General features: G+C 44.4%; 1 protein-coding gene across 11 annotated transcripts in view; it reads left to right on the plus strand.

Annotated features, from left to right (window-relative positions):
- The window catches only part of CIT (citron rho-interacting serine/threonine kinase), a 164,019-nt gene that overhangs the window by 98,142 nt on the left and 39,029 nt on the right, over positions 1-26,848 (plus strand). For 6 of the 11 annotated variants that reach the window (XM_058691127.1, XM_058691128.1, XM_058691134.1 and 3 more), the window contains 7 exons: positions 1,464-1,580; positions 2,815-2,924; positions 3,933-4,107; positions 8,042-8,239; positions 16,564-16,617; positions 24,299-24,496; positions 25,382-25,602. In XM_058691127.1, coding sequence (XP_058547110.1) covers positions 1,464-1,580; positions 2,815-2,924; positions 3,933-4,107; positions 8,042-8,239; positions 16,564-16,617; positions 24,299-24,496; positions 25,382-25,602 — 1,073 coding nt within the window. The remainder of the gene's footprint in view (positions 1-1,463; positions 1,581-2,814; positions 2,925-3,932; positions 4,108-8,041; positions 8,240-16,563; positions 16,618-24,298; positions 24,497-25,381; positions 25,603-26,848) is intronic. The other 5 variants (XM_058691126.1, XM_058691129.1, XM_058691132.1 and 2 more) reach the window with 1 other exon arrangement.

A 26,848-nucleotide genomic window follows, 5' to 3' on the forward strand; every position in this document is an offset into this window, starting at 1 on the left:
GAACGGGCCACTTATCCTGTTGAGCTGCTCCCCTCCTCCCTTGACCTGTCCTCCACCTTTTGTTCTTCTCCACAAACTCTCATTCTATTTTTTTCATCAGTCGGTTCTAGTTTAAAGCCCTCTTTGAAATCTGTTCTTTCCTTTCTGTATCATGCGAACCCCCTCCCTGCTGACTGGCTCTTTTTAGGGACGACATCCCATGAGCTACGAAGGTCCCTTCACAATAGACATTGTGGGAAAGGCCGATTTCAGTCCCCTCTGTGACCCCAATTCTTTCAGCTTCTTCCCAATATCAGAAGCAGTTGGTGTCATTCAGAAAAGGCAGAGTGGATTCTCTGTGTTGAGAAATACAGGGCAGTGGTCAAAGGCTCGGGCAAGTTATGTGACGTCGTCTTCCTTTTTCTCCTTTCTTTCTCACTCGTTGTTTTGGCAACTGGTCGGGCTGTGTGTGCCTCGCGGAACATTAGATCAAGCTGGTAGATGGTGACACCATTACTGTTTTATTTTTTCCTCTTGGGAACAGTAGGTGCTTGCAGTGGCGTTCTCGGCCCTGAGAACACATGATTCCTCTTCCCCTGAGAAAAGGTTTCTCTTTCCAGTGCCTTCCCCCCCACCAACTCCCAGCTGGATCAGAGGAAAGAACGGAGGAAAGAGGCTTTTTTTTTCCTCTCTCTCTTTTATGTTGTCTTTTCAAACTATTGACTCTCCACCTACTTTATCGGTGGGCAGAATCCTCCTGTCTGCGTCTCTTTCTGAACATCAGCCTTGGTCACATGGACGCCCTCGGCTTTCAGCTTTGTGTCCTTCCGTACACAGCCTTGGAGATATCTAGATTAAATCTGCACAGATTAAGAGCAGGCAGTGTTCTGAAAACTGGTGCATTGACTACGATAGAGTTATCCTGAGGTAATATCTGCAGATTGTAAACTCTGGGGAGAGAGCTTTTTTCTCTCATTTTAGAGTCTCCTTCCACTGAGGATATACCTCTTTTGAGTCTTTTTGGCTGCTGATTTTATTTATTTTTTTTGTAATGTTTATTTATTTTTGAGAGAGAGACAGAGCACAAGCAGGGGAGGGGCAGAGAGAGAGGGAGACACAGAATCCAAAGCAGGTTCCAGGCTCTGAGCTGTCAGCACAGAGTCCCATGCGGGGCTCGAACCCACGAAGCGCGAGATCATGGTCTGAGCCAAAGTCGGACTGTCAACTGACTGAGCCACCCAGGCACCCCTGGCTGCTGATTTTAAAATAAGTTCTTAGCTCAAGTCTGCTATTACGTGCCATTTGATGTTCATATCTGACTTCTTACCCTCGTCCCAGCTCATAAGCAAACTCCTAGTCTCCCTCTTTGCCCCAAAACTTTCTTGGCCTCTTCATTCCTCCTCTTTCTTTTCCCGAGTGCCCCTGGTTAGTCTACCCTGTTCAACTTTGCTACTCAGGACACTGATTTCTTTTGTTTCTCATAGGTGTTGGACAACCAGATAAAGAAAGACCTGGCCGATAAAGAGACTCTGGAGAATCTGATGCAGAGACACGAAGAGGAGGCCCACGAGAAGGGCAAAATTCTCAGTGAGCAGAAGGCGGTAGGTATAAGGAATCACAAAGCCAGTTTTCAAAGGAGGGTTTTTGAAACATGCCTGGAATCACACACACGCAAGGGGAGTCCGTTCCAGCTGATGAATTATTCTTCCTGCTTAATCCTGTGGAGTTCCTTGCCCACAGAAGGTTCTCTGCAGCTCCTTCCTCTCCTAAAAGCAGTAGGGGTGGTGGCTCAGGGTGGCCAATTTTGCCTTTCATACTCTTCTTGAAGGACTCACGCTGGTCTATGATTAGCGTTGTCCTTCACAAGGCCACCTGACAAATCGCCCAGTGGCCCTAGGTCATCCTTAAGTGCCTCCTTCCTACGCGCATTGGCTCCTTTCCTTCCTAACCCGTGTAGGCGTGGGTTTTAGAAACCTTCCACTCCTCAGGTTCACCTGTGGTGCTTGTTAATCCACCTGCGACCTCAGACCCCACAGGGACTTGTCACATCAGAGTCTCTAAGGGAGGGTCCTGGGAAGTTGTATTTTTTTTTTTTTTAAATTTTTTTTTTCAACGTTTTTTATTTATTTTTGGGACAGAGAGAGACAGAGCATGAACGGGGGAGGGGCAGAGAGAGAGGGAGACACAGAATCGGAAGCAGGCTCCAGGCTCCGAGCCATCAGCCCAGAGCCTGATGCGGGGCTCGAACTCACGGACCGCGAGATCGTGACCTGGCTGAAGTCGGACGCTTAACCGACTGCGCCACCCAGGCGCCCCGGGAAGTTGTATTTTTAACCAGCACCTTCCCCTCCTCCTCCCTGATTCTTATGATTTATTAAGTTGGCAAAACTTTGATGTAGAGTATCTAGGCAACGGTGGCCGGGTATGGAGGGATCGCTTAGAAAACGACAGCCCCATGGGCGATGAGAAACATGAGTTTGCAGGTTCAAGTTAGAGGCTCTGGCAGGCCCAGGGCCCATGCAGATGACACAGGGTTTAATGAGGCCTGCTTCTTCACAGAATGACGGGTTCCTAAGTTGGTCCTTCTATGTGGTTTTAATGCAGGCAGCTTGGGTAGTGTGGGGATGTGTCATCTCTGTTGGAGAAAACTGAGTGCCATTGTCTGGGCAGTAAGACCTGTGACCCTCAGGGTACAGTCTAGTCACCTCCCTTGTTACCTCTGGTCAGATCGCCTACATTTCAGAGGAGCCTTTTACCCGGCCCCACGGCCTGAGTTAATCTCATTCTGGTAGAACTGTCTGTGTGTGAGGTTTCAAAGGCCGCCCTGTGTTTCAGATGATCAATGCTATGGATTCCAAGATCAGATCCCTGGAACAGAGGATTGTGGAACTCTCAGAAGCCAATAAACTTGCAGCAAACAGCAGTCTTTTTACCCAGAGGAACATGTAAGTATTCACATTCTACCTGCATGCATGATGACACATTGGTCTTCTCTCCTGGGGCATAAACTTCATTCTTCTGTCTGATGAAGCCAGAGCAGATTTAATTACTTCTGTAGTTTGTCCCAGACCTGGTTATACTTGTGTAACTTTGCCTTCTTTTACATGTCATTCTGCCATGCCCTTTCTTTGGAGCTGGGTTTTCTTAAATAGTTCAAATTGCCAACAGATTACAGAGTGCTTTGCTCTCTCTAATGAGGGCTATTAATAGGTGGCTTTTGGAAAGCTGTGGTCCTTGTTCCCCAGACTTGCCTCCCATGATTAGCCTGGTTGGGCCATCTGTCCCGCTGGTAAGTCAGGCCCAGGGGCATGAGGTTTGTAAGGATTCCCCGTGTTCTAGGAGAACTTTGATTTTAATCTTCTCCCCCAAAGAATTAGCATCTCTGGGACTTTGTTCCCCCCTTAGATACGTCTCTTGAGAGATCTAAAACATTCCCATTTTCACCTAAACCGGCTTAGTAGGCCGCTTTTTGGTCTTTAAGTCATTCTAGGTTCTGATACTTGTGAGCAGTCTGGTGGGGAGGTGAGCAAGGCCTGTGGACAAGCGGAAGGAGTACCTTCCTTCTCCTCATCGCTCTTTCTTCCCCAGGGCCTGCCTTCGTGAGTTTTGGGGCAGTCTTGTACTCTAAAGTGGCCCCTTTCTGCTCCTAGACAGACTCAAAAAAAAAAAAAGTCTACCATAGGAGGGAAATTTAGTGTCCCTTGGATCCCCTGGGACCTTCCTGTAGCCAATAGATGAGGGCCTCTGAACAGTGAGGACCGAATGGGCCCCAGCCCCCCAAACTGGGATCATGCACACGAGGCTGAGTCCAGACCAAGCTAACCTGGCAATGACCATCCATGCCCACTTACAGAGACGTGCTGCTCTCTGTTTCTGTGTGCCCCTTCTGAGCGAACGTGCTCACCTCTAACAAGACTGTGATTTTGCTTGGCTCCTCCCACCACCCCCACCAGGAAGGCCCAGGAAGAGATGATTTCAGAACTCAGGCAGCAGAAGTTCTACCTGGAGACACAGGCAGGGAAACTGGAGGCCCAGAACCGAAAGCTGGAGGAGCAGCTGGAGAAAATCAGCCACCAAGACCACAGCGACAAGAACCGGCTGCTGGAGCTGGAGACAAGGCTGAGGGAGGTGAGAGCGAGGGGCCTTCCCCCAGGAGAGGATTCGCTGGGGGGTGGGGCTCCAAACCCAGCTAGGTGTCAAGCGTCCGTCAGTCAGTATATACACGAGAGGTGTCATGCGTCCCCGATCTGGGTTAGAGTCCCACTTGCACTTGTGAGTTTTGTAACCTTGGGTAGCCTGGTTCTCTCTGCACTTCAGGTCTCTCATCTGTCAGATGGCCATGATAATGGATCTTCCCGCTAGGGTCACATGAGGATGATGTAAATGGGTGTGTTTTTCAAACTGGAGCCGGGAGGGCAGAGTGATTCCTCCCTTATCCTGATTTAGCAAGGGTCACGAGGGTCATATATTTGACTGAGTCCATGCTTGGGAGTTTAGCACTCGGTTACGTAGGGTGGCTTCATGACAGTGGAGTGGTCTCCTAGTGACAGCGGAAGATGAAAAGACAAATCTAAATCTTAGGTTTGATGGAAGGTGGTTCACTTCAGAGATATAAGGAAGCTGGGAAACATAGCCAAGTTTTGGGGAGGAAAATACAACACATTTGGTTGTAGACACATTGAGGGTGATTGAGGCTGTGAAGTTACATGTGGAACAGTACTCACTGTGTATTTGTTAAATGCCTTGCTATGTGCCAGCAGTGGTGATAAGACAGACCCCATCTCTGATCTTGGGGGCTGTCGGCTCGTAGGCAGGGTTGGCTGGTTGGACAGAGGAGTGCAGGAGAGGGGTCGTTGGGAGTAGGACATCCCAGCTGGGAGAGGAGACACAGTTCCCGGAGCCTCGTAGGTCTTGGGTAGTTGTGATGGAATTCTTCAAGGAGCAGATGGTCTCTCTCAAGGAAAAGGCTGTTAAGCAGACAGAGGTCTGAGGACTAACCTTGGGGAATACTCATAGGTTTTTTTTGTACTGCAGCGTGAAAATGAGGCCAGTCCCCCAAAGGACAGGAAAAAAAAATGCATTGTCTCGTGTTTTTCAAGGGTGGTCCAGGTGTACATGGGTCCTTTGGGATCATCTGGTGTGTCTTTTGAAATGCAGATTCCTGGGTCTCTTAGCTTTTTTTGAATGAAATAGGATGTGGGGGGACAGGGGGAGCTGGGATTTGCATTTTTAGCAGTCTCCAGGTGATTCTGACACTTCCAGAATGGTGGTTCTGGGTTGTCCGGAAGCCTTGGATGGTGGTTTAAGTTTTATTATCCAGGCTATATTTTTACTGTTCAGTAAGTTTAACAACATTTCCCTGTGGTGTCAGCCTTAAGAGTGTGAGTGTAAATAACTCCGATTTCTTTGAGCGTGGGAACACTGGCTGTCTTGCCTTCCCTTTCCACAAATGTCTCTCTTACTGTGGCACCTGTCCTGCCTCTGTCGCTCATCTGGACAATTAAAATGCCCCAGGAAAAATGAGTTGCTTTTTTCTTTTCCCTTGAATCTGGTTTTTTTTTTTTTTTTTCCTTTTGAATCGATCCAGCTAGCTCCCCCAAGGAAGGTGGGGCAACCTAGAACATTTATAGGAGGCTCAGTGCTGTCACACCCCCTGGGAGTTCTGGAGCTTAGCTTTAAACATAACAAGGCTGGTCCACCTTCTCTGTGCTGCCTGCTGCTACTGAGTTTGGGGGCAGAGGCCTCTCCACCTTAGAGGGCCCTGGGCCTCCCCGACCCTGTGTGTGCAGTGTGAGGTCTTCCCTAGTGAAGTGTGTGGAGTGGCAAAGGTGCAGGGCCCGGGGGGGGGGGGGGGGGGACTCCTCCTGTCTTTGCATGGCGTCCTGCTCACCCACCTCCACATGACTCGCTGTCACCTGCCTCCCTTGGTTCTGCCAAGTGGTCTCGGGGGAATGTTTCAGCCCGCCGGTGGAGTCACTGCCTGCTCTGACTGCTGGCATATTAATAAGACAAACAGCAAGTAGCAGACTCTTGAGGCAGACTTCTGGGTTCGAAGCCAGCCCCGCCATTGCTGAGCTATGTGACATTTGCTCAGCCACTTAGTGTGTCAGCGCCACAGCGTGCTCGTGTGTCAAATGGAGGTGATAGTAAGCAGTGCCTCCCTCTCTGGGTTGTCACGGGATGAGATGAGCTAAAGGAGTGCCTGGCACCTTGCGGGTGAGCCCCGAGTTCACTGCCATCAGGTCGCCGCCGTCTTCACAAGTGGGAGAGCGCAGCCTTGGCTTCAGCTGCCGCTGACTGACTGGCTAAGGGCTCTCAGATCTAGATCGCCAGCCCACACCTTTCTCGTGAGTCTCTGACCCACTGTCCCAGTAGAGGTTAGTTAGACCCCTCCACCTGGATGTCTCCCTCGCTGCCCAAGTTCATCACATCAACACCGAATTTCTTACCTTTCTCCTCAGACTGGCTCTTCTCATGTTCCCTGGTGTTCTCTGGCGTAGCAGTGGTCTCACTGCGCAGAGCACCTGCCCAGAAGCTCAGGTGTCACTGTCAACTCCCCTCTGTCCTGTGTCTCTTGCCCCACCTCAAATGCACCACAAAATCTTGTTGGCTCTGTAGGCTTAATCTTTTATAAGCCTTCTCTTCATCCTTAAGGGACTTGGGTGTCACCTTTTCCAGGGACCCTTCTCTGGATAGAACATCTCCTTTGCGTCCCCCTGGCCTTCTTTGTCTAGATCGTCACGTTGTGTACCTCTTGGAAGAACCAGTTAGACAGTGAACTTTCTGAGGGCAGCAGACACCTCTTATTTGCTTGACGTCCCCAAAGTCTGACACAGGGTCTGGTCCCTAGGACAACCTTGTCAGTGTTTGTTAGGTCAGTAGATTAGGCCATGGTCTCCCACATCTTTATGCCTTTGGATGTCTTGGTTCCTCTGCTTGGAATTTTCTTTCCTGTTTGCTCATTTGGCTCCTGTAAATTCTTCAATAAGTACACTCAGAGTTACCTTCTTTATTCTCCACTGTGTGCCCACGACATCCCTACATATTCTGACCGTTACACTTGACCACATATATGGTAATGGTTGGTTTTCATTTCTCCTCCAACTCAGAGGCAGAAACTGTCTTTCCTCTTCATATTCCTTTTTATGTGGAAGTTGCTGAGTAAACTCTTCTTGAATGAATGAAACATTGAGTAGATAGAAGGATAGATGGGCAGATGGAGGAAAGAATGATTAGCTCACAATGTGACCTAATGTGGGTTACCTAATGCGAACAAATCAGAGTAGGAATTCATTGAATTGAACAGAATCAATTCAATTGAGTTGAACAGAATTCAATTCTGGTTGTTTCATTTTTATCCCAATTGTAAAGGTGTCCTCATTACCAATATGGTGTTATTTGTAGCCATTTACTTTTAAATGCTTTTTTTGTATTATTTTTTTTAAATTTTAGAGCATGAATGGGGAAGAGGGGCGGGGGGGGCAGGGAGAGAGAGAATGAGAGAGAGAGAGAGAGAGAGAGAGAGAGAGAGAGAGAGAGATTGGGAGGGAGGGAGAATCTCAAGCAGGCTCCATGCTCAGCGTGGAGCCCGACGCAGGGCTCGATCCCACAACCCTGGGATCATGACCTGAGTCAAAATTAGAAGTTGGGCGCTCAACTGACTGAGCCACCCAAGCACCCCTTAAATGCTTTTCTAATTAGAGTATTTGTCATACTTTTCATTTGAGACTCTTGCTGTGTGCTTTTTCTTCTGAAGCCTCCCCAAGCCTTTGAATATTTGGAAGTAAGGGATGCTTCGTATAGACATTCTCTTACACGTTCTTACTTCTGGTCATTTTTGAGACTCCTGAAGTCAGGTCCATTTTACGGCATTTTCTCCCTCTCAGTTGAGTGCTGAGAATTTGAATCCATGACCACATCAATCAACCAAGATGTAGGTTGAACGGCCAGTTGCGTCTCAGCTAGTTAGGGTCAGTCAGTTAGCTTGACTAGTTGGTTGCGTTCTCTGTAGTTAGGGTCAACTGACCGTGAGTGTGTGTGTCTCTCTCTCCGCCCCTCTCAGGTCAGTCTAGAGCACGAGGAGCAGAAACTGGAACTGAAGCGTCAGCTCACAGAGCTGCAACTCTCCCTGCAAGAGCGCGAGTCCCAGCTGACGGCCCTGCAGGCGGCCCGGGCGGCCCTGGAGAGCCAGCTTCGCCAGGCCAAGACCGAGCTGGAGGAGACGACGGCGGAGGCAGAAGAAGAGATCCAGGCGCTCACGGTAGGCCTGGGGACGGGCACCTTCAGGCTCCTCCAGGCCTCGGCCGGCACGAGCATGGCGCTGAGGAGACCTGCTCCCTCATAGAAATCCCGAGAGAGAAAAAGCAATCCCTTAGAGATATGTAATGAGCAGAAAGCGGGCTTACATAAGCTCCTCCCTCATGAGAATTGGTATACTGCATCAACTGGTTAACATCTGACCTTTTCTTAGTATCTTGAGAAGTTCCTCTTCTATTTAGACGTCTTCCCTCTTTTTAAAATAATCATCATTGTATTTAAAATTTTAGTTTGGGCCGAAGTCCATTTTCCTGGATCTTCTACTTAGGTTTCAATAATCGTTAAAAAAAAAACAAAAAAAAAAAATCTTCTACCTTATCGTAGTCTTTCTACCACATTTCTATTTTTGTATTGGTTAGCCTCATTTGTGTTACTTTTTTTTTTTTTTAAAGCTGTACATTCTGCTTCAAGTCTTATGTACGCATCTCGTATGTTCTGGATGGAAAAGATTCTTCTGAATGAGAGTCTTTCTCTAAGAGGGACCTGGCCTCTCTGCTCATTGTGAGACACTAGTTTATTCAACTGAAGAGTGTGCTTAGGAAGTAGAACTTGAGGAGAAGGGAGGGTGATGCTGGATTTAGACCTTAGTTCTTTCTGGAAGTCTAAAAATAGGACGTTTTGGGTCAATTTCCCACAGTTGATCCTTCTCATGGGGGCTGACCCAGGCTGGTAAAACTGACAAGAATCTTACATATAAAAGGCCAGCGTATCAACTTCCAGTGGAAAAAAGAACCACCGAGCTGCCCGGGATACTCCGGGTGGCTAATCTTCACGCTTTTTCCCCCTTTCAGAGAAGTCTTCTCAAAAACCTCATTTCTCCTGGAAGGGCCGCTTGGTGGACCTGGACTCGGCACAGAAAGCCGAAGGCGTTTAATGGCTAGTATCAGCCAAGCAAGTACATCGGTGGTAGTAACATAGTGTACTTGCCAAGTGGACAGACACAGTCATGCCTGCTGGTCAGAGTACCCTCTTCCGTGGGCAGGGCACAATGCAGCTGATTGGGTTTTAGTGTTTTCTAAAATAAGGTAGCTCGGTGGGTACCTTATTCACTCTGATTCATCTTGGATGCTGTCCCCATTTCCATCAGCGAACATCTCAGCATCTCTTAGAGTGGGGTTACTTCTACAGATGGCCATGCACATTTGTTGCTTATGATTTACCCTGTTTGAAAGTAACGTGTGTACTTCTTTTTCTTTTTAAAAACCGATCTCATCCTTAGAAGTTACCTTCTGTTGTTGGCTTTGGGGACCCCATTATCTGAACCAAATTGGGAGCGTGATCTGACAGTGCCAGGCTCCTTATAGACCCGTCTAGGGCAAGGGGGTTTCCGGGATCCTGGGGATACGGATTAACTCCTGCATAGGAAGTACGTGTGCGTCCCAGATTTTCCAGGACTTTCACCAAGTTCAGATATTGATTGCAACCTTAATTTCTATTGTCCCCGTGAGAACACTCATTGTGTGATATGCCATGTGTCCTCAGTACTTGGTTTGGCGAACAAAACAGTCACGATATCTTTTTATTTATACTCTGCCTTGTTTCAAAATGGATTCAGAGCAGTTTGGGAAGATATAAAACAGTATAACAAGATAAAATAAGAAAGAAAAGGCATAGAGAAAATAAGTCTATATAAGAAAAATATGGAGGTAGGAATGAAATGAATATAAAAGACTGTGTGCCAAGAAGACTTATGTGCTTTCTGGAACTGGGTAGATGAGGAGGGAGACAGCCAGATAGCATTTCTTAGCTGCTAAAGGAGGCACCTAAAATCTTACCACGGTTATATTGAATGCATTGTATATTAATATTGTCCCCCCTGTATGAACCACCCACGCTCTGAAAGATAGAGGAGACACCAGTAATCTAATCCATACTTAATGAATCCTCACCATGTGCCTAGTGCTGTGTCTTTAGCCTTATCTCCCCAGGGGATTGGCCTGTAATTCCTCAAATCCTTTTACTTTGGAGCGGAGGAGAAGGACACATTTATCTCACTGCTCTGTTGGGATTGGGAGGGAGGGTGGTGGCATCTTATCCTGCCCATTCAGAAGGAGGAGGGTATAAAATAGAGCATGTGTCACTGCTGTTTATCTGTGGGGAAATTAGTCTTTAAATCCTGCCTTGCTGCTGGTTGGAATGTGCTGTGTCTAATGGCTGCTGGAAGCCTTCACAGCAGCAAGTCACGACTTAATTTAGTCAGATGAGATCACTGCCTCCGAGCATCTTATGAAAAAAATAAAGAAACAAACCTCCCGAAGTCTAGAAACTAGGGCTCTACCACCCTTGCAGATGAAGATGCCTTGGAAAACAGGGCTTTTTTTCAAAGTGATGGCAGGGAAAAATACCTTACAGCTGTTTGTAGCCTATTGTGCAGGAATCCAAACCCCATATCAACTTGCCTCAGTCCAGTTTTGAGGCCATGGGTCTTCCCCCTGCCCCTCCCTTCGATTATGTCCCATGGACGTGGTGATGGACCCCATGCAGCTGTTGCCTGAATGGCTTTGTTGAATTTGTTCTGAAGAATGTATTTTCCGAAAGAAAGAGAAAATGGCCATAGATGCAGTACCCTGACTCGGTCTCATTGTTCAGGCCCAAGTTCGGGCCCCCCACATAAGCATCAGTCAAATTAAATCAGCTGGACCTAAAATGATCTAGGAGATTTGCGAACTTCATAGCAGGCTGTTTTACCAATAAAAGAGAATAGTCAAATGGGCTATTGTTGCTTAATTTTAAGAGGCAGCCATCTCCTGGCCAGGGTAGGGAGCAGTTACTCTGGCTTCTGCCCCTGGAGCAGATTAGATGCAACCCAGTACCGTTGACTCCCTCCACTGCAGAAGTGCTTTGGGGCCCACTGGGAAGCGACTGTCGGTCTCCTTCGTGTTTTCTTGCTACCCACTCCAACTTTAGCCATCCTGTCAATTGAGTTTGCTTGGAGATTCACTGGCCATCAAAAGTGGAGAATGAATCAAGGTGGAGGCCAACAGGAGAGTCATATTTAAACAAAAAGCCATGCTTTTAAGGTGCTTCAATGCTTCTTGGTGGAAGAGAGAATTTTCCACCTCGACTTGATATTTAAGACCCCATCCCTTCATCTGAGGAAGAGAATTTGATGTTCCTTGACATGTTTCTTGCACACTTTAGAGCAGACAGATGTGTGATGTGATGTGCCATTCCGAATGTGGATGCAGGGAAAGGCGTGGTGTAGGCCCCGTGTACATCAGCATTGACTCCACGACGCACGCCTCGTGTCCCTGTCCTCACGTTCTTTTACTGATTTGGTTAAATGACTAATGCTGCATAATCAAGAGTCCAAAGCTAGAGGCACTAATGAAAGGAGTGATCCAGCATAGCGTGATCATGGGATCCCAATGTCATCCTCTTTGGTTTGTTAAAATCATGAGTCTGCATACTCTCATTTGTTTTACACAAATATCAATCCTTGTATTTAATTAAGCAAGCCACTGGCATGATAAGCAAGATACAGAATTGGGGGCATGTGTGGAAGCCTGAGTGTTCTAGAATCCTGACCATGGGCCCCAGAAGATGGTCAGATATCTAAACACTAGTTTCCTTTCTCCAGTTCTGCATGGAATTTTTCTCTCATCAAGACTGCATTAAATTCTCTTTTTTTCTTCCTCTTGTAACTTTCTTTAAATCAGTGAAGACCTAAGTACTCCTAAAAAAGAGTGCCTCTCTAGTCTTTAGGCTGTAGCCTGTGCATTCTTCCTGATTGCCCCCCAACCCTTAGGTCAGCAGTTCTCAAAGTGGGGTCAGAGGATCCCTTGGGGTTCCCCAAGTTCATATTATTTTCTTTTTTAATTTTTTTTTTTTAACGTTTATTTATTTTTGAGACAGAGAGAGACAGAGCATGAACAGGGGAGGAGCAGAGAGAGAGGGAGACACAGCATCTGAGACAGGCTCCAGGCTCTGAGCTGTCAGCACAGAGCCCGACGGGGGGCTCGAACTCACGGACCGTGAGATCATGACCTAAGCCGAAGTCGGACGCTTAACTGACCAAGCCACCCAGGCGCCCCTATTTTCATAATAATACTAAGATGTCATTTGGCATTTTTCAGTGTGTTAACATTTGCATTGGTGGTGCAAAAGCAATGCTATTTTAAAAGAAAGAATAAATGTTTGAAAAAAAATCTCCATTTTAATTTCTTAAGTGATAAATATAGATAAATATAACCCACATAAACAAAAGCTCTTCAGGGTCCTTTGAAGAGTGTAAATATTTATTCCCTGTGGCACCTGATATCCAATTAACACTCAAATATTTCATTAAGAGAATCTAAAGACTGTCTTACATATTTTCTTATCTTTATATACAGTATTGTGTGAACTTTTGTTGTGTGCTTGCTTTACAACTTATTTCAAAGAAACATAAAACATGTTTCTTGACATTTTCTTGCTCAGATCAGTTCAATAATTGTTAAATGCTTATAGAATCTCCAGCAGTCATAATAGGATCAGTTCTACATTTTGTGTTTATATTTCACAGTCAATGATAAATCAAGTCATAATGATCCTCAAAGAGGATTGCCATTTGATATGTCAGAATGATCCAGAGGCCTCATAATGGTAGATTTTAATGGAAATGAAACAGTATTAGTGATTGAAATATCAGACTACATTGGGGGAAGTTAAACACGTTTTTAAAGGTGTAGTGTTATTTGGAAAATCTATTAATAAAAAAGTTGAATAGGGCCTCTCTTCCTAAGTCAAGGCCAGTGAGTTTTTTCATGGTCACTGCTTAGGCTTTGAAGAAGTTCATTTTGAAGGAGTTCACTCTACTGTCAGCTTCCCGTTTCTGTCTTTGAGAGATTTCACACCAAATAGTCATTTAAATCAGGGGTTGGCAGGCAACAGCCAATGGGCCAAATTCAGTATGCTTCCTCTTTTATGTAAATAAAGTTTTATTGGAATACCCACTTGTTTTCACATTGTGTATGGCTGTTTTTCTGCTATGAGATCAGAGTTGAGTAGTTGTGAGAGAGACCGAATGGCTCTCAAAGCCAAAAATATTTACTGCCTGGTCCTTTAAAGAAAAAAATTTGCTCATTCATGCTCTTAGGTTTGTTAATGTAGGGCCTTATTCTTCCTAGGGAGAATCCATGCCTTTTGTCCTTGATGATTAGTAAGTGTACTCAAGGGAGTTGGATGGTCTTTGGGGGCCAGGCTGCTGCTTACAGCAGATGAGATTTCAGTGGTAGAACCGTGTTCCCATTTTGGATAAATGGTATTCATGCCCCATTAAATCAGTAAATCTCTTGTATGATTGTTGGGCCTGAAGCAGATTGATTTTTGGGAAAAAAGATAGTCTGATAAGTTTTCCATAAAAACGTGGGCTAATTATGTGGAGAGTCGATTCTTTTTTTTTTTTTTTTTTAATGTTTATTCATTTTTGAGAGACACAGAGCGTGAGTGGAGGAGGGGCAGAGAGAGAGGGAGACACAGAATCCGAAGCAGGCTCCAGGCTCTGAGCTGTCAGCACAGAGCCCAATGTGGGGCTTGAGCCCATGAACCATGAGATCATGACCTGAGCTCAAGTCTGATGCTTAACCAACTGAGCCACCCAGGCACCCCTGGAGAGTTGATTCCAAATGATAACTTTTTATTTATGAATCTGTGAGTCTGTACAGCCTAAAAACAAAACATTTTCCAAGTGCTCTTTAATCTTTTGTGTAGATTTATATTTCTGGTTTTCATTTTCCTTTTGCCTGAAGGACTTTCTTTACCATTTCTTACAGTGAAGGTGGCAAATTCCTTCAGCTTTTCTATATCTGAAGAAGTCTTTAATTTCACCTTCATTTTTGAAGGGTATTTTTGCTGGGTATATAATTTAGATTGACAAATTTTAAGAGTTTTTTTGTTTGTTTTTCCTTTCAGTGCTTTAAAGATGTTCTACTGACTTCTAACTTGCTTTAGCCCCCTTTCCCTCCCCGTTTTTTAACCCACTTTTTGGTGAGAAATCTGACTTCCATTTCTCTGTATGTAACTTGTGTTTTTCTCTGACTGGCTTTAAGCTTTTTCTCTTTATTACTAATTTTACTCAGTTTGATAGTGAGGTGATGTAGCTTAATTTTCTTCATGTTTCTTGTGCTTGGGGTTCTTTGAACTTTTTGCATCTGTGGGTTTATGGTTTATCTGCTGTTATAAATTTATAATATTAATTTATGGCAAGTAGACATACTAGAGAATACATCAAAGCTCTAAAAGAGAGAGAGAGAGTGCAAGCTGGGGAGGGGCAGAGAGAGAGGGAGACACAGAATCCGAAGCAGGCTCTAAGCTCTGAGCTGTCAGCACAGAGCCTGACGAGGCAAACCCATGAACACGAGATCATGACCTGAGCCAAAGTCCGACGCTTAACTGACTGAGCCACTCAGGTGCCCCACACCTCTAAAATTTTTTACTTAGTTCTTTTATAGACCTTCTGGTGGAGACTAATTTTTTTTTAAGAGAAAGGCCACTTTTGCCTTTGTCCCAAATTAGATTCTTCTTTGAGGTTTCATAGCTAAGCAAATGATACCCTGTCTCTCAAGTCAAAGATCTCTCAGGGCATCTTTGACCCTTCCTTTTCCAATGTCTGCAGCAAGTCTTATTTCCTATGCTTCCAAAAGAGAACTCACTTCCATCCACTTCTCTGTGCCTTGGCCGCCATCCTACTCCAGGCCGCCATCATCTCCTTCTTGAATGACAGCAACAGCCTCCTCTGGTTTCCGTGCTGCTTTCTATTTCTATTTCCGTGCTGTTTCCTATTTCTATCTGTTCTTCCTACAGCATCCACAAAGTGACAAGCAGATCATTTCCCTCTACTTTTTAAAATCTCCATTGGCTTCTGATTAATGGTATTTTGAATGAAACCCAGACTCCTTTCTGGGCCTTCAAGTGACTTGGTCCCTGCCTGCCTCTCTACCATAATCTTGGGCCACATTTTCCTTCTCTTGCTGTGCTTTAGCCAAAAATTGTTTGACCACTACCCACCGAGAATACATTTACCCTACAGTCTAATACAAGGGAGCATATATATATTCTTTCATTGATTCCAAAGTATGTAAAATCAGGATCCATCTTAGTCATAGCTGATATAGGACTCTCTAGTCACATGGACATAAACATGTCATAGCTTATTCAACAACACCTTTTTTTTTTTCTTAATGGTACATAAAATTGCCATGTCTTACAGTTGATAGCATCTTAAATGTAATGAATTATGGTATTGGAAACAGAAGTTTTCTGTGACAGTGCTTCACTATCCAAGGGCACATCCCAGTGTTGTCTATTCTTTTTTATTCCATTTCATTGGATAAACCAAAACAGAAAAGCAACACACTTGTCATACTCGCTATTGGGTCGCAGCTTGAAGTTTGAAAAAGCCATTCAGGCTTTTTTTTTGTTCATCGAATGTCCCAAACATTTTCTCTTTAAGTGGCACCTCTTCAGAGAAGCCCTCCTTGACTACCCCACCTAAGTAAGTTCCTTTCTATCCCCCTTATTCTTTTTTCCTGCACCCTGTTTCTTTCAGAGCCTTTGTCACTGTTTGTAATCATGCACTCATTAACTTTCCATCCTCCCCCACTGAAGGAAGGTAACTCCACATATACTGTGTCGTGCCACAGTGGATGGAATAGCATGTACGCTCACCAAGTCCTTGAAGGTCAACTGAACAAATGCTGCTGTTTGAGAGCAGCTCTGCCTTGGAGAAAGCCTTTCTATTTACCTCAAGGTCAATGTGGGATTTCTGAATCTCAGCAGCTTTTGATTAGCAAGAAGAAAAATCCCTAGCTTTTCCTGGCTGGTGTGTGTGTGTGTGTGTGTGTGTGTGTGTGTGTGTGTGTGTGTTTGCATGCATGTGTGTGTCTCTCAGGGAGTAGCCTAGCGAGGGGTCAGTTGGAAGGAAGAGGGAAAGGTTAAGAATGGGGAGTAAACAAAGGAAAGAGAGTAAAAACTTTATCCTTTCATTTTTTTTTCCTTTTCTTCCAAAGTCCGCAGGCATTCATATAAACATTAAGTGTATGTATACAGGGTGTGCCTGTGTGGTCTAAATAGTCGTTGTTACTAACCCAGCATCATATATTCCTGTAACTTTAACTTCTCATGTTTGACATGACTTGATTAATTAGTTCTTTGAAAACCAGATGTTTGGGCAGCTGCAACAATATTCTTGGCTTTCTCAGTAAATTGCTCTTTTCTTCATTTGGCCCATAGCATGTAGAATTGTACCCTCTGCTGTGAAAAATTTATAATCGACTTCTTACCTTTTAGGCACATAGAGATGAAATCCAGCGCAAATTTGACGCCCTTCGTAACAGCTGTACTGTGAGTATTAAAACTAAAGATGATTAAAATAACACGAGACTAAAACGGGCAAGGGAGAGGGGGTATCTCTTACAATATCCCTGACTGATTTTTGTTACAAACTTTCATCTTGAAGCAGTTAATGCGGTCAAACTGATTGGGAGTTTCTGAGCACCAGATAACTCCAGTTTCTTGGGTTCCTGCCAGTTTTTAAAATTCAAAACCGTTCTTCTTGTTTGGGAAAGGATAGTTGGAGTGGTGGAAATAATTCTCACTGCAGAACCACTAATCGGTTTCAGTCGCTGCATTGTAAGTCCTAGGGCGGCTCCCCCTCCACCCCAATGTAGAAGGTTCCGAAGCTCGTCCCAGCCAGACCCTGTCCAGACGTTGGAGGCAGGTAGCATCTGCAACGGCTCCTCCAGCCTGCTGCAGCTATGGAGAGGGAAGACCAGCACGTGCTGTGGACCTAGAAATTTTAAGTTCCCAATGGGCAAAATAAAAATCTAGGGCTTTTGGGGAGATATCATGTATATGGAGAGAAGTAAATTCTGCGAGCAGATAAGTATCATGCTTAGATTATGTGATGGGGTAGGGTCAGCAGAAGCTAGGTCTGTTTTCGATTATACAAAAAGACTGAGATAAGCCCCTTTCAGAAGATAAGATGTTATCCTTATTCAAGGTTCCACTTCCTTTATTTGGTACGGTCATCACTTTATTACCTTCTTAGTTCTCAGTGAACTTGTCTCCATTTGTAGTATTCACATCTGTGAATGTCTGGAAACCAACCCCACCCCACCCCCCACATACATATTTCCTTTCTTTCTTTCTTTCTTTCTTTCTTTCTTTCTTTCTTTCTTTCTTTCTTTCTTTCTTTCTTTCTTTCTTTCTTTCTTTCTTTTCATATTTTATTGCCTTGTAATGGAACTTTTTCTTTCCTCTTTATCTACTATAAATAGAATGCTAAGTCTGGTCAGTGTATGGTTTCCCCCTTCATTTAGTTACAAAATACACACTGTAAGGGCACCTGGGTAGCTTGGTCAGTTGAGCATCTGACTTTGGCTTAGGTCATGACCTCATGGTTTGTGAGTTCGAGCCCCCACATTGAGCTCACTGCTGTCAGCCTGTCAGCACAGAGCCTGATTTGGATCCTCTGTCCCCCTCTTTCTGCCCCTCCCCTGCTGTACTCTCCCAAACATAAATATATATATATTTATGTAACTATATATATATATATATATAAATATATACATATATACACACATATCTTTTAATATGTTTAAAAAATAAAAGAAATACTGTAAAGTGCATGAAGTACGCTAATCTTACAGTGCAGTTCAATGAAATTTTTACACATATGGACAACATGTAACCACAACGTGCATCAAGATCCAGAACATTTTCAACCCCCAGAAGGCTCCCTCATTCCCTCTTCTTATCATCATCCTTTGCCCCAAAGGGTGACCTCGGTTCTGTCCTCTGATACCAGAGATCACTTTGGCCAGTTCTTAAACTTCAGACAAAGGGAATCACAGAGGATGTGTTCTTTTGGGTTTAGTTTTTTTGTCTCAAGTTATCTGTGGGGTTCATCCCTGTCGTTGCATCCATCAGGAGTTTGTTCTCTTTCATTAGTATGGTGTGGCGTTGCCAGTGGATGCGTAGAACTGAAGTTTGTCTATCCATTCTCCTGCTGATGGTCATTTGGGTTACTGCTGTTAGGAACACAGTTGTGTAGAAGCACTGTTATGTAAGTCCCTTGGAGGCTGTCGGCACCTGTTTCTGATGAGCCTATACCCAAGAGCAGAGCAGATAGTGGGTCATGACATGCGCCTCTGATTGACTCTAGCAGGTACCCGGCAGATAGATTTTTGGTCTGTGTCTCCCGATGCCGATGGCTGCATCAGGGGTGGGCCTGCCTGAAAAGCATCCCCGACTTCCTCCATTCTGCCTCCCTTCCTTGAGGAGCGGATGCATTCTGTTCCTGTACTCTCGTGCCGCCACTTTTTTTAAGTCTCTTACCGTCTCAGTTTCTTATTTTATGCAAGGGTTATTTGCTTTTATTACATACATGCTCGTAAATGATCACTGAATAAAACATAGATCATTTTATGACCGTGATTTTTTTTTATATTACTATTTTTTCCTAAAATAAGCTTGGATAGGTTTTAAATGTGTACATCGTTAATCCTTCATCTGGAGTTTTCTCTTTTTTTAGTCTTTTGGCATAACAGTTTTTTTTTTAATTGAAGTATAGTTGACACACAATATTACATTAGTTTTTGCTCTATAGCATAGTGATTCAACAACTCTATATATTATGCTCAGCTCACCACAAGTATAGTTACCATCTGTCACCGTACAACACTATTATAATACCAACTATATTCCCTATGCTGTACTTTTCATCCCCATGACTTATTCATTCCATAACTGGAAGTCTGTATCTCCCACTCTCCTTCACCAATTTTACCCGTCCCTCCACCACCCTCCCTTCTGGCAACCATCAGTTCTCTGTACTTACGGGTCTGCTTCTGCTTTTTGTTTGTTTGTCTTGTTTTTTAGATTCCTCATGTAAGTGAAATCATGTGGTACGTGTCTATCTCTGTCTGACTTATTTCACTTAACATGATCCCCTCTAGCTCCATCTGTGTTGTCACAAAATAGCATAATCTCATTCTTTATACATGGCTGAGTGATATTCCAGTGTGTGTGTGTGTGTGTGTGTGTGTGTGTGTGTGTGCGCGCACGCACACATGCACACATGCACATGGATGCCACATCTTCACAAAGCTTTTTTTAAAAACATCTTTATAGCTTTATTGAGGTATCATAGGAGCACAGTAACCTCAAGAGTTTTGAGATGTGTACACAACTGTGAAACCAGCGAAACAATCAAATTAATGAGCGTATCCATTACCCTCCAATGTTTCCATGTGCCCTTTGGTAAGCCTCCCTCCCCTAGATTTTTAAGTTAGAGGTTTGTTTTTTACTAGAATATGCCAATATGTAGAATGAATTTGGCTACTTTCTTTTTTTTTTTTTAATGTTTATCTATCTTGAGAGAGAGAGAGAGAGCGAGCGCACATGAGCAGGGGAAGGGCAGAGAGAGAGGAAGATAGAGGATCCAAAGTAGGCTCTGTGCTGACAGCAGAGAACCCTATCTGGGGCTCAAACCTATGAATTGTGAGATCATGAGCTGAGTGAGATCATGACCTGAACCGAAGCTGGAGGCTCAACTGACTGAGCCACTCAGGCACCCTGAATTTTGTTACTTTCTCAACTTACGTAGCTTTTATATTGTCTTACTCACGTTTGCTTTTTTCTGGAGCAGTGACTTCTAATCCTTGATTTACTTAGTTCCGTCATTCTGTGGAGGAACCTTTGGGTTCTCTCCCAGTGGGAGGGGGAACCCAAAAGAGTGACCCCCCACCCACACTTAGGCTAGAGAAGCTGGGTTGTTTAGTGATCCAAACCATGCGGTCTGGTGTCAGGCAGACTGGGTTCATATTCTAAATCGGCCTCTTTGTAACCTATATGATGTTAAACTCCCAGGCCTCCATGTCTTTACCTGTGAGATGGTGCTGACATTGTGTATTCTCCATTCCAATATACTGTCAGTGATAAGATGCACAAGTCATTTAATAACTGCTCTTTGGGTGCTTGGCAAGGACAGAGACAGCTGCTTAGTTCCAACATATGTTCACATTTCAGAAACAGTAGAATGAACTTAGGAAACACTAAGTCACCGAATCAGAAATTTGGTGCTAATGCCTACCTCATGGGGGTCCTGCAAGAATTAGATGATGCATCCCGGTGCTAACACAGGTCCTGGTCCATAGAAAATGCTAAACAGTATTGGTTACTATTATTATTTTATTATATTGTATTTACGATACCATCTTTTGCTTAGGAAATGGTGTGCCCTATAAAAAGTTTGAAAACCACCGTTTTAGGACAATATTTGGTAGCAATAGATCTCTGTTCTACTTTTTCAGGTTCAACAGCTGCTTTAAAGACACTTCTGAAGGGCATGATAGATGTTCTTTTCTTACTGGCGCTGTCTCAGGTTGCCTCTGTGAGGAAATGGTATCTTTGTTACTGAATGGGAACTCCTATAATAACTGAACTGATAGGAGCTCCCAGTTAGCATCTTTTAAAAAGCTCATGAACAGTAAGATTTTCCAACTCAGACCATTTCTATATTTTGAAGAGATTTTTAAAAAGGATTTGATCCAATCTGGCACCTAAAACCCTACCTAAGTCTGTTTTGGAGGGGAGTTGGTGGGCAAACATATGACACAGTTTTAATTATGAATCAATCTGTCAGCTATAAGATTAAAAATAAATAATATGCAAATAGCTGCCTTCAAGAAAGAACCAGACATTCCAGGAGGGCTTTAGCCCTGTGTCTGTTTAGACTGATGCTCACTATCTGACTGGTTTCTTCACCCCTGACACGCTGTTGAACATTAATGGTCTCCCTGCTGGTCTTTGCATTAGGTGTGAGAAGTAAACAGTTCTTGTTCAGAACTGTGAGATTTGCTTGAAAAGCAACAGATAACCCCACGTAGAGATATCTCTCTCCCACTCTCTGTCTTCTTTTTTGGACACTGAGAGTAGATCATTTTTTATACCCTTGGTTTCTCTTAGAACTGTACTGTGATCTCTTATTTGCAAAAAAAGGCATGTAAGAAAGCCCTGCTGGCTCCTGCGTGAGGAAGCTGTCTCCCTCATCTTACTGCTAAGGTGGAGTCAACCCTTCAGTTTCTCTTTTTCATCCTGTATCCATGGGGTTGGAAGGTTAACAGACTCATACTATAGTAAACAGATGATGTTGCCCTTGGTGTGGAGAGAATACACCCGTGGACACATAGTAGACCTAAGAATTCTCATTGCGCATTACCTGGTTCAGAATCATAGATTGCCTATTAGAATACTTTTTAATTGTTTTTTTAAGTTTATTTATTTTGAGAGAGAGAAAGAGAGTGCATCAGTGGGAGAGGGAGAGAGAGGAGGAGAGAGAGCATCCCAAGCAGGCTCTGCACTGTCTGTGCAGAGCCCAACACGGGGCTCGAACCCATGAACCTCAAGATCGTGACCTGAGCCGAAGTCGGATGCTTAACCGACTGAGCCACCAAGGCACCCCTAATACTATCACTTAATGCCACAATTCCAGGAACTCAAAATAGAGTCTCAAGCTAAACATGTGACTTAGGCGGAAAGAATATATAAAAAGTCTGAGTGAGCCAAAATGAGTGTTTGGGTGCTTCGCACAAACACATAACGCTCCATAACATTAAAAGCTTGACGAACAGGCAAAATAGAGACAGTAAAATATAGAACCAACAATCACAAACTGTAAGTAGAAATCGGAGATGTGAGGCCCCTTGAAAACTGGATGACAATAGGGAAATAGAAGAGTGCCTCTTAGTCCAATGGGCAGTCTCCACTGAAGTGAGAGTAATAATCTTGGCCCTTCATTGAGCTTTTCAAAGATTTCTTCTTTAGCACTTTGTAACCTATTTTGAAAGAAGAGGTAGCAGAAACGGGCTAATAATAAATTGCAGTTTTTCCCATAAATCAGAGAAAGGGAGTGGGAACCCAAAGGCTTAGGTATGTTCTCAAGTGGCAAGTTAAGTTATTTGGGCAACGTATATGTTCTTGTGTCGACAGATTTTCTGGGGTCTCTACGCTCTGCAAGAGGCACCGCTATAATCATTAAAATGAAGCACTATCTTGGTCATTACTTTTTATCCCTTGAATTTTGTAGGCCACAGTAAGGTAGAATAGTATGCCAGAAATTCAGAACATTGCGGGTGCTTGTGTGGCTCAGTAGGTTAAGCACCCGACTTTGGCTCAGGTCGTGATCTCGCAGTTTATGAGTTCAAGTCCCACATCGGGCTCCGTGCTGCCAGCTCGGAGCCTGGAGCCTGCTTCGGATTCTCTGTCTCCCTCTCCCTCTGCCCCTCCCCCATTCATGCTCTGTCTCTCTCTGTCTCAAAAATAAACATTAAAAAAAATAGAAACAGGGGAGGTAGTAAATATGGTATTGACCTCTGTATCATGGATGGAGACACCAACCCCCCCGCAAAGTTCAAAATGGCTGTATTTGTGGTTCCAGGCTCCATTTGATAGTATAGTTCCAGGTCGGCTTACCTCCATTTTTTGGGGAGGGGAGGGAAATAAGAAGGCAGCACAGTAGTTAAATGGAGATATTTGCAGTCTAGGATGAAAACTGTCTTAAGAAATGGGTTTTACTACATGTAAGACAGAGGCCAGTGGAACTATTGGGCATTGTTTATTCATTGTTTCTGGTTTTAGGAGATTTAACCATGTCACCAAAAGAGTGATCCAAGGATCCTTTTGAGGCATGACTGCCTACTAGGGATGACAAACTTGTAGTGTTTTCCTATTTTCCTCCCCCGGTAAAGAAGGATCTGTAGCTAAGGATCCAACCAGATAACCTTTATTCCCTGTCTTGTAGCTGACAGCTCACCTCAAACCAGTACAGTAGGAATTAACAGGGCTTTTGACATTAAAATACAAATTACTAGACCACTTACTACATTAAAAGCTTATCAGCTCAGTTAACAAAATGAAAAGCTCTGTTTTCTGAGCCGCATCGAACAAATGTGCTTAATTGATGTTCTTTAATTCTATGTGCCTGGGAAGATTTTTTTAAATTGATAATCAAAGGGGGTTAAAATAGGGAATTAGTCATGGAAACAGTGGCAACATTTCATAAACTAAGTCTACTCTAGGTTTGAAAATTGGAAACAATTAATAAACCGTAGGCTTCAAGGCACTTCCTTTTAATTTACTTCTTTTTGTTACGTAAAATTTAATTTACTGCCTCTGTGCCTCATTCCAACCATTATTAGAAAATTGCCCTTAAACTTTGAAAGTATTGGATATAAAAGCTCTGTAAGTGCTGATACTGAACCTCAGCAAAGAGAATAGGAAACGCCGAATGCACTGACATCGAAGTCATTCTGCCATCGAGCGGGGAAATAACTTAGCAAAGCCAGATTACATCTCTCAATAAAATGACAATTTCATATACATGCCTTCCCATTTTCTGATAGCTAACTGTATAACAAAAACCATTCAAGTGATGCCACAGTACACTATTTTCAGGATTATTCTGAGCTTCCCTTAAATTTTTTTTCTTTTGTTGCATGAAATTAAATTTATTGCCAAGATATTAAAATAACTCTTGGTGTCCTCCGGGGTCAGTCCTCCTTGATAAGAACTTATTTTGCTTTCTCAGACTATCTCCGGTTCCAGTGTCCTGTGGATGATGCCGGGGCCATTGTAGTTTAATTAGCTGACTGTGATACCAGTCTGTTAGATGCCTTTCCTCGGCTCACATGTGCCACATCGTATTATTGTCCGTGAACCTGATCTCATTTAAAGTTTAGCCCCTTCCATACGGCAGTCACTCTTGCTTGATTTACTTTAGCCACATCTTCCAGATGGATCCTGAGTTAGAAAGAATCAGAGACTTTTCGTTTTCCCCCACGGGCACGTGTGTGTCAGTGCTAAGTGGGTGGGCGTGGCCTTGGCTGCCGGGGCTGGAGAAGCAAACAGGAGTGGCCCGTGGACCGCCAGTGTCACATAGGCTCTAAAGTCATTGGCTCTAGAAGCAGCTTCTCATTTTAAATCCACTTGCTTGATGCAGAACTGGATTCCTCTCCTCTTTTAGGTAATCACAGACCTGGAGGAGCAGCTAAACCAGCTGACCGAGGACAACGCTGAGCTCAACAACCAAAATTTCTACTTGTCCAAACAACTCGATGAGGCTTCTGGCGCCAACGATGAGATAGTACAGCTACGAAGCGAAGTGGACCATCTCCGCCGCGAGATTACGGAGAGAGAGATGCAGCTCACCAGCCAGAAGCAAGTGAGGACAGTAAATAGTGTCAGAGATCCCTGACACCCTTTGATCCCTTTACATTTTGTTTATTTTTTTTTAACTTTTATTCAGATTTGAGAGACAGAGCGCGAGCAGAGGAGGGGCAGAGAGAGGGAGACACAGAATCCAAAGCAGGCTCCGGGCTCTGAGCTGTCAGCACAGAGCACAACGCGGGGCTCGAACTCACGAGCCGTGAGATCATGACCTGAGCTGACGTCGGCCGATTAACCGACTGAGCCACCCAGGCACCCCGATCCCTTTAGAATTTAGAGCAGGCACCTGGTACACCTCTCCCAAGGGATCTAAGACTGAGCCTTGTCCATTAGATGGGGGCTCTTTTTCATAGTCATGTCTACGTTTTGAGGGCTTGGGGGGTTTGGAAATGTGGCTTTTAAAAGTGGGTCATTCTTCTTAATTTTGATTTAAAAAAAGTAAAAGCAAAATAAAATGTTTTGGGACACCAGTGTGAGCCACATGACTTTTATTTTTTAAAGATTTTTTAGAGGGGGGTGAGGGGGGCGGAGATACAGGGAGAGAGAGAGAGAGAGAAAGAGAAAGAGAAAGAGAATCTTAAGTAGGCTCCATGCTCAGTGCAGAGCCCGACATGGGACTCGATTCCCACGACCCCACTGGGATCATGACCTGAAGCCTCCCAGGTGCCCTGGACCACTTGGAAGTGTGGTCTCTTCCCTCTGGCTTGCTTTGGGTTCTGCCATTAACATGGTGGCAGAAATGGCCCTTTATCCATTCTTGTCCCCTTGGTTTGTAGAAGAAAAAGATAAACTGTATTTTCAGACTATAGTTAGAAACTTGTGCTTTTTCTGACACTGATCCAACAAAAGTAACATCCAGGAAATCCTCATTTGATACAAGGCACAACTGAGTGGTACTGATTTGCAGACGATGGAGGCTCTGAAGACCACTTGCACGATGCTGGAAGAACAGGTCATGGACCTGGAGGCCCTAAACGACGAACTGCTGGAAAAAGAGCGTCAGTGGGAGGCGTGGAGGAGTGTCCTTGGTGACGAGAAGTCCCAGTTTGAGTGTCGGGTTCGAGAGTTACAGAGGATGCTGGACACCGAGAAGCAGAGCAGGTGGGACTTCCTGTTTGTAGAAAGCCAGTGACTGGCAGCTTCACCAGGACCACCTGACCATTGCGAACAGGGTGCCCACCGGTCCCAGCTTGCTCAGGACTGAGTGAAGTTTCTAGGATACAAGACTTTCCGTGTTAAAGCTGGGAGACCCTTGGACAACCCAGGGTGGGTGGGTCATCCTAGTGGTAAGTATGGTCAGTGTCACTTGGATTCTGGGGTAGTAACTAGTAGCTAGTGTCCTTTTACTCTGTGTAGAGGCCTATAAGTCAGAGCAGGGCAAATATCTCAGTCCTCTCTTTGCAGAAACTTCTTCCTCAGGTTTGTTATCATTGTGACCACGTGGCAAGACTATGACCATTTTAATCCTGCTCATGTGTAAAGCTAGTCACCCATCTATACTAGGGTTACTCAGTCTTGGCACCATTGACCGTTTGGCCCAGATAATCTTTTGTTGTGGGGGCCGTCCTGCATGTTGTCAAACGGGAGCCTCATCCCTGGTTTTACCCACCACGTGCCAGTAGCAACCCTTCCTCAAATTGTGACACCTAAAACGTCTCCAGACATTGTCCATTGTCTCCCGAGGGGCAAAATCACCCTTGGCTGAGAACAGCTTCTCTACAAGAATAGTTAAAAAAATCGTTTTTTTAATATTTACTTATTTTTGAGAAAGAGAGAGACTAAATGTGAGCAGGGGAGGGGCAGAGAGAGAGGGAGACACAGAATCCGAAGCAGGCTCCAAGCTCCGAGCTGTCAGCACAGAGCCCGGCACGGGGCTCCAACCTACAGACCACAAGATCATGATCTGAGGGGCGCCTGGGTGGCGCAGTCGGTTGAGCGTCCGACTTCAGCCAGGTCACGATCTCGCGGTCCGTGAGTTCGAGCCCCGCGTCAGGCTCTGGGCTGACGGCTCGGAGCCTGGAGCCTGTTTCCGATTCTGTGTCTCCCTCTCTCTCTGCCCCTCTCCCGCCCGTTCATGCTCTGTCTCTCTCTGTCCCAAAAATAAATAAAAAACATTAAAAAAAAAAAAAAAAAAAAAAAGATCATAATCTGAGCCGAAGTCGGATGCCCCACAGATTGAGCCACCCAGGTGCCCCTACAAGAATAATTTTTTTGTTTTCTTGGTAGGAAATATAATAATAAATAATAATAATAATAATAATAATAATAATAATAAGTTCAAACAGTATCTTTTCTCTGCTACTTTCGCTTCCATAGTCCCCCGGCATAGAATCCCCTTTCTGCTGGG

This window comes from Neofelis nebulosa, chromosome 11, assembly GCF_028018385.1.
Source record: "Neofelis nebulosa isolate mNeoNeb1 chromosome 11, mNeoNeb1.pri, whole genome shotgun sequence".
In the NCBI taxonomy this organism is placed as follows: Eukaryota; Metazoa; Chordata; class Mammalia; order Carnivora; family Felidae; genus Neofelis; species Neofelis nebulosa.